A 7,978-nucleotide genomic window follows, 5' to 3' on the forward strand; every position below is an offset into this window, starting at 1 on the left:
TTCCAGAGTGGACTTTTATTTCAAGTTTACCATGTGTAAAGGTCAGATGGGGAAAGAGACCCAAGTCTGTCTGTCCCCTTGGCTGGGGCCCACTTGGATTTCCATACATGGTTTACACAACCATAAGCCCCCACTGGTAATGTCACAAAAGTTTCTGAGTGTTGGGATATAAGGAAATAACAGTGGAAAAGTGTTGGGTATGTCTCTTTTTTTTTTTTTTACGGGAGGAAAAGAAAGAAAAGACTTCCCCTCCCCAAATGGTACCCGGGGGGCAGTTTGTCTGGCCAAGATAGTTACTAGTATTATTTCTGTTCTGACTCTGCACACTTGTGACTGGAAGGAGCCTGGTTAAGAGCTGGAACTGTATTTTGCTCTGGTTTAGGGTCTTGCCCTCTTCCAAGAGACCAGCAAGTCTGTGCCAAAGTCTGTGTGCTCCCAGAGGACCAGCATGACGGAGTCAGTGTCTGCCCAGCCACCATGGGCCAGATCCCTGACCCCTGGGAGGCCTTTCCCAGGACCCAAGGACTCTGCTCTGTGGTAGGCAACTTCTCCTCACTGATGAGGGAGGCTGGGGCATTCCCAAGAGGCCTGAAGGACTGTCCACTCAGTGTTGTCCCTTTGGCAGCAAGTCCAGGGAGCTGCTGGCCTCCAGCTATCTGCTTGATTAGCCCTGGGGTCTGCTCAGCCTCTGCAGGTGCTCTTCCTGAGGCCTGGGTTGCTGGCTCATATAAAAAAGCCTTGGCAGAGGGTTGAGAAAGAAGTCTGGATTGGGTGAGTGATTTAACAGCTTGCCAGGGATGCTTTGAAGGAGTTGCCGCTTTCCCAGGTGGTGAGAGGACAGGGTCTGAAACACTTCCTCTCTCACCAGCTCGTGGCATTTGGCCCAGCCCTTTGCTGGTAGGCCACGAGCTTGACTCCATCACTGGTATCTTCTCATCGGCCTGTGGTGTGCCCTCATGAGGAGAAGGTGCCCGCTCCTTCTGGCAAGGAGTTAGGTCTATGAGATCCATAACCAAAGCAGCTCTATTTTTTGACTGAGTATTCTGGTCCACAGGTCTCAGTGCTTTTTCTTTAGCTACAAGGGTCTGGACCACAGCTGACAGTACTTTTTCAGGAGGTGGAAGTCTCTGGTTTTCAGGAGGTGGGAGTCTCTGGGACAAAGAGGCATGGGATTTGTCGGAGGGCCTGTCTGAAGTTTGGGGCTTGGAACCACTGGTGATCAGCAATCTGTCTGGTGGTGGAAGTCTCAAGCCAGTGGGGACTGGGGCTTTTTCCAATGGTTGAGGCCTTGGGCTGGCAGCACCTATGGATTTATCCAGCCTTGAGCCAGCTGTCCCCACAGGTCTTTCCAGTGCTTGAGACCTAACTGGAGGTGGGGAACTTGGGCCAGTCACTGGAGAGGATTTTTCAGAGAGCTGGGATCTTGGTCCTCCTATTACAGGAGTCCTGTCCAATGGCCTCTGGTTGAGTCCCAAGGATTGGGATTTGGTCCCTGGCCCAGCAAGATCCCTGACCCGGTCTAAAGGCTGGGGCCTAGAGTCAGTTCTCTCAAGAGATCTTTCAGGGAGAGGTGGCCTCTGACAAGTTCCAGCCAGAGCTTTTTTCGACAGTGCCTGGTTGGTGTCAGCAGGTGGCTTTTCTGACATCTTGGAACCCTGAGCAGTCTTCCCCGATGATTGCTCTGCTGGGTGAGAGCTTGCGCCTGGAGGCAGTGGTACTGGGGGAGGCACATACTCACGAATTTCCCCTGGTTCCAGAGGATTAGGCCCACAGGGGTCATGCTCAGTACAAGACAGACGCCCATCCAGTTTGGAGATGAAAAGCATTCCTTCCCGATGCTGCTTACAAAAGGAACTGGGGCACATCTCACAGAAGGAAGCTGCTTCCTTTCCACAGATGTCACACTGGTGCCAAGGACACTCCCATTTTCCTGAAAACAACAGGAGTAAAACAAAAAGCTTAGCAACAGGAGAAATGCACATGAGATAGCTATGGCTCTGGGATGGCCCAAAAGTGATTTCAAAGCCTCCTTCAAACTGCTGCCTTCTTCAGAGAGCTTCTGCCACTCAATCTGACTCCTTCCGTCCCCACAATTCCAGTTTCCTCTTCTGCACAAAACAACACATAAAAATAATAGAAAAATATCAAACAGTAACTAATTATTAACTAAATATAGCTAACGACTAAATCTGTATTTTTATGACCATTTCAACCAAAGCAGGGAACAAAGAAAAAAGAGCAAAGTCCCCCTAATACTACTTTAGTATTCTTGCAAACTCCATTTGTCTTTAAATATACAGTTTACAATACTGTTTATTTGGTTGTTAATAGGGATAGGAAAAAGATACACAATGAAAGAACTTGGAAGTGGGTTTACTTTTGTTCAATTATAAATCTTAAAATTAACACAAAACTCATATTGCATAGTCCACATAGTGTGAAACCTGAATATCTCTGCCATAAACAGTGTTTCCACCCCCAACTTCCGAAAAATTATCCATGATAAACCTCACTCTTGAATTATAGGCCAAGATCAGTTCCATCAAAATTTGTGTCAGACCTTGAGTAACCAATTCTGAAATGACTTCCACTTTACTTTCTGGCACTAACAGCTCAATGCTATGGACTTGCCCCCATACTACTTTTGTTCTGTTGTTTCATTACTCTGGCAAATACATACTGTGGAAAAGTCAATTCAGGGATACATTTTCCTCACTCCAACCCCAAAGTTCTTCTCATTCTGCAATTCTTTTAAACAGGCTAGTTATATATAATCTCACTCTGGAATGGGTCTGTTTTCATTTCTTTCCTTTGTCCTTTCAAATAGATGGCATATCTAAATTTCTAATATTTTCTAAACCCAAATCTCCAATCCAATGTTATCATCTCCAACAACAAATTACTGGGTACCATATCTACTCACCTATCTCAGGTTTGAATGGGATACAAGTGTATGCCCTTGAGAGAAAAGAGCTTACTTTAAAAGGGAGGAAGAGACTAGAGGTGGAAGAAATGGGTGTCAATACAGCTATCACTGAGTGGAAGGGCTCGAACTCCCCTGCATCCCATTTTCTTTTTCCAGAAAGCCATGGAGCCAGAAAACCTGGCTTTCAATCTGGCACTTCTATCTGTCTGCTCTAATATGACCAACCATCTCATCAGTCTCAACTTTGTATTCTCATCAGTATCATGAGGAAAAGACCTTAATTGATGGGATGCTGGGAAGATAAAATGCCAGAAATGTTACTGACACAAAGTGGTGAGTTCCAGTCCCCTTTTCTATAACTTAGAGTTCCAAGCCTTTCTAGTCATTTATTTCCAAATGAAAACATACATGATACTCCTTTAATACTATGCATGGGAAGACCAAAGAGCATTTTCTTCCAGTCTGAAGCAAATGGCTGAGACCCTGAAAATTCTGACAGAGAACAAGGAGTGCTCAGAGTTATTTATTTTGGCACAAACCTGCTGGCCGCTTGGTTAGATTGAGACAGTCTGCGTGGTAGACTTTTGGGCAGCCTGGCTTCTTACAAGAGACCAGCTGCCCGGCATCCCCACAGCTGAAGCACTCATCCTCACGCTCCTTTGTGACTTCACCCTGGGTCCTGCGCTTACCCTGTTGCTTCTTCTTAAATTTCTTGGACTTTTCTTCTGTCACAATAGGTTGATTCTAGAAGCCAGATATTGAGCAGTCAGCATTGTTATTTCTGTTGACACATTAGTTGTGCCATCTTGACCATTTTATTATCTCTTCTTAATTGACTTGAAAAGTCAGTCCTCAGAGGACTGTTGGCAAAGGTAAAACACAGATAAGGCACCAGGCACATTACCACGTTAAACATCATCTCTTTCAAAAGTCTTATTTTTATACTTATCTAATTTCAAAGATTTCTTTAAAGAATGTATTCATGTGTAGGTGTGTACACATTTATCAATTTATTCCACAACCTTTACTGAGCACTTAATATGAGCCTGGAAAGATTAGAAAATTAATTCGGAGTCCTTGCCATCAATAAAGGTATGTATCTTTATTTAAGTCATATTAGATTAAGTCCCACCAAGGACCAAGACAGATCCTGGTACAATCAGCAGGTTTCCTCAATGTTCCTTAAGGACCACTCTTGGCCACCAAACCATCACATTATTCCTCTTAGCTTAAACTAAAAACATCCAGGACTACTCTTCAAGGCTTGTAGTCTAAGAAGGCAATGTTTACTACTCCTAGTCACAGTGAGCATCTACATTTCTACACTTGTGGTCCAGCACACACATGTGTGAAATGCTGCCCGATATAAGACCTCAAAGAGGCAGAACTGATTTCTCTAACATACTTAGTTTGGACACTTATAAGGTGAACTCAGTTACTAGTTTTAATTATGTGACATAAGTTAGCTGGGAACAAGATCATTTAGCCATAGAAAAGATAAATCACCAGTCCTATAATGAGGAGGTTTCAAAAAGTTCCTGGAAAAATTCCATTTTTTAAAAATTCCATTTTCCCACAAACCTTTTGAAACCCCTTCATATAATTAAATATGACGTTGCTTAATTAAGAAGATGTAAGACTTTAGTGCATGTTTTTCATCTTCATGTGGTATTTTGCTTATAATTAATTCTTTTTTCTAATTGGTTTCTATGCCAATTTGCATTTTTTAGTTTCTTGTATGCACATTATAATAAACAATTCATACAGGGAAATACTCAAGGTTGGAGTCACGGCATAATCTGCTTTGTTATCAAAATTAAACTTCAAATTTTCAGTGTGTTGTTATGATAGATAATTCTGAAATCATCTATTATGGTTCCGTTCAATATGTGGATAATCACTAAAAATGATAGTTAAAAAAAAGAAGAAAGAATTGTTATAATATTTAAGAAAACCAGGATTCAGATGTACAAATGATTCTTCACAGTTACAGTATTATAATTCAGTCAAAGTGCACACACAAAAATAGAAAGTTGGATATACCAATGTACTTGGTTACAATGGTGAAATTGTTAACTACAGTGTTATACTACATTTAAAATCTTAAAATCAACTGTAGATTCCTAGGTGTATTTAAAGGGTAAAAGGAAGTGATAGATGATAGACATCCATGCAGAAAGACAGACATACAATGCATTTAAGTAGTTTTATTAGAAGACAGATAGACAGATCTGAGTGAGACCAGCTGGGACTAATTAGGAGCTAAGTAACCAGATATTCCTATTTCCATTTTACAGCCTTTTTTTTTTTTTGAAGCTTGAAGCGTATTATTAATTAAAGTGAAATTGCTCAAAACACTTTAACATTACCCAAAGATCTTTACTTGTGTAACCAAATCCATCACCACAAGCTAAATCAAATTGCCAAAGGTCAAATTAACATCTATTCAATATAATTATTTCAAAGAGACATCTTTTTAAGGCTAAGACCCAGCCTTGACTCTGGTGTGAAGAAGAGGACTGCACCAGTATTCCCAACGGTGAAGCTTAAAAGGATGGTACCTTTGGCCTTACACCCAGGAAGCCACTGCAGTTTGGGGCTCCACATTTGCAAACAGTCTTTCCATTCCCAAGACATTCCAGGTTGTAGTTGAAGGTAAGTTCTGTGCCTGTGTATAAGAGAAGGTGGAAAATGTTAATACCTCTGGCATTTGTTGTTGTTGTTATGTGCCATGGAGTCGGTTCCAACTCATAGCGACCCTGTACAGGGTTTCAGAGGCTATAAATCTTTACGGGAGCAGAAAGCCTCATCGTTCTCCCATGGAACAGCTGGTAGTTTCGAACTGATAACTCTGAGGTTAGCAGCCCAATTCGTAACCACTACGCTACCATAGCTACTTACCTCTGGCATTAGTGACATAAAATTTGTAACAATCGCAAAGGATTTGGTATCCAAAACAATAGATTAAATTTAAAAAGATCAAAAGGGCTCATGAACTCTAATTGTTAAGTGCTGCTGGGTCAGTTGTGACTCAGAATTTCCAAGGAGTAAATGGTGGATTTGAACTGTGGATCCTGTGGTTACCAGTCCACTGCTTATTCTACAGCATTACACCAGGACACCATGGACACTAATACATTAATATATTCTAATACAGAAAAACAGAAAAATTTAAAAGACCTTTTACTAGAGGTTAACTACCAAGTTCATTTGCTTTCTAATTTAGACTGTTGTTAAATGCTAAGTCCTTTCCGACTCAAAGAGTTTGAACCACAGATCCTACAATTCAAACTGATCTTGTGGTCCAGTGCATTACCCAGCAGTGATACACTAGGACTCCAATTTAGACTAGACACATCAACTAATTACAAGAAATAAAAACTACAACACCTTATGGTAAATCAAGTATGAGCAAAACCTGTCAGCACCCAAGGAAGAGATATTGCAGTACAGAGTAAGAATAGACATCTTTGGACTGGCTTCACACCCTAATCACACCACTATTTACAACGGAGAAATAAATGCCTGCTCTACCAATTTTGCAAGCCAACAGAGAAAATATGCCATAATATATAGAGAAGTAATCTGTAGAGTTCAAAAAGAGATGTATAGATTTAAGGTACAAAATATACATTTTCTGTCAAAGGTACATTTCATCAACACCGTCAGACCAAATAAAACACGAAAATATTCTAAATCAAGGCATGCATTAGCTGTAAGGAAGGGGAGGCCTAAAAGAAAGATTTTTACATGTAGTTGTGGGTGATGGCTTATAGATAATGTATAAAATGTAAAATCATTTATAATTAAAACTATTAAGCTTTAGAAAGATTTGCCTTTCGAGACAGAAACATATCCTATCAATAAGGCTAACTATATATAATTCTTCATTCAACATTGGAAACAGACTATTATTTCTTGATTCAATAGAGTAAAACATAAGTAGTTGGTTAATATTTAAAGGTCATGTAGTTTGTTTCTGGTGAGAGGATCACAGGAAGCAAGACTGACCAAGGCAACAGCAGTGACACATTTCTCAACTCTCACCCTGAGTGAGCTTACTGAATGAAAAGTCCATTCACACTACTCTTTACTATATTAAATTTAATATATAAAAATAGATATTTTTATAAACTTAAAATGCTTATAATGCCAACTCCACAGTGTACATAAACACAAGATAAGACGCTTGGCATAAATTGATAATCACTGACGATCTACTCAGTAAGTATAAACCCACAAGGACTAAATCAGAAGGCATTAGTGTTAATAAAGGAACACCTGATCCAATTCATGAAAATTTCAATATGCAGTGATCGAAGAGGGGTCTGCAATGATTGGGGATAGCAAAAGGCACTGAGGAAGAAATCAGCAAAGAGTGAGCATGGCACACATTAAAAAACAATAAGTGATGAGTGCATAAAGAGCAAAGGAAGTTGGATGATCAAGGAAAGCAGGCTACCAAAGTCGTCTCTCTCATTTCCCCATCCCACTCATGTAGACGGAAACCCAAGTGACAAATGGAACAAGGTCTTCTGAATTTCCATACAACTCAATGTGTGAATGAAAAGACATATACACACATACTCCGTTTATATTAAAACGCCTGTCCACATCCATGGCTTATGACAACATTGAATGTGTACAAGATACAATTCTGGGGACGGAGGGCTACAAAGCCAAGAAGTGACTGGCTTATAGGCTTTCAAGAGGGAACCTAGAGCCAGGGGGCCTGGAGGAAGGCAGAATCTCCAGTGAGTAGTACCCAATCTGTCTAGGCGGAGCTGATGAAATGAAATGCAGATGGGTCTCTCGTGATACAATAGTGAATAATTGTTATCAGGACTGATTGTGAGGGCTGGAAATGTAAAGGTAGACATTTTATAGCAAGGAAGGGAGTGATTAACTTCCCAGTGTATGAGCGGAGGTCCCTAGGAGGATCAACAGAGAAGAGCGGAGAGCAGGACCCTACCCAGAGAAACAGTGATGCCTGAGATGGAGGCAGAGACGATGATGTGGAGCGATGGAGAAGCTGCGGACTTTAGATCTTGG

General features: G+C 41.0%; 1 protein-coding gene across 2 annotated transcripts in view; it reads right to left on the reverse strand.

Annotated features, from left to right (window-relative positions):
• NSD1 (nuclear receptor binding SET domain protein 1) overlaps positions 1 to 7,978 on the reverse strand; it is a 218,246-nt gene continuing 210,268 nt past the window's right edge. For both annotated transcript variants that reach the window (XM_006873463.1, XM_006873464.1), the window contains 3 exons: positions 5,488 to 5,594; positions 3,466 to 3,670; positions 1 to 1,930 (listed from right to left, as the gene is read on the reverse strand). In XM_006873463.1, coding sequence (XP_006873525.1) covers positions 303 to 1,930; positions 3,466 to 3,670; positions 5,488 to 5,594 — 1,940 coding nt within the window. In that variant the 3' untranslated portion in view covers positions 1 to 302. The remainder of the gene's footprint in view (positions 1,931 to 3,465; positions 3,671 to 5,487; positions 5,595 to 7,978) is intronic.

This window comes from Chrysochloris asiatica, unplaced genomic scaffold (genome assembly GCF_000296735.1).
Source record: "Chrysochloris asiatica unplaced genomic scaffold, ChrAsi1.0 scaffold00242, whole genome shotgun sequence".
In the NCBI taxonomy this organism is placed as follows: Eukaryota; Metazoa; Chordata; class Mammalia; order Afrosoricida; family Chrysochloridae; genus Chrysochloris; species Chrysochloris asiatica.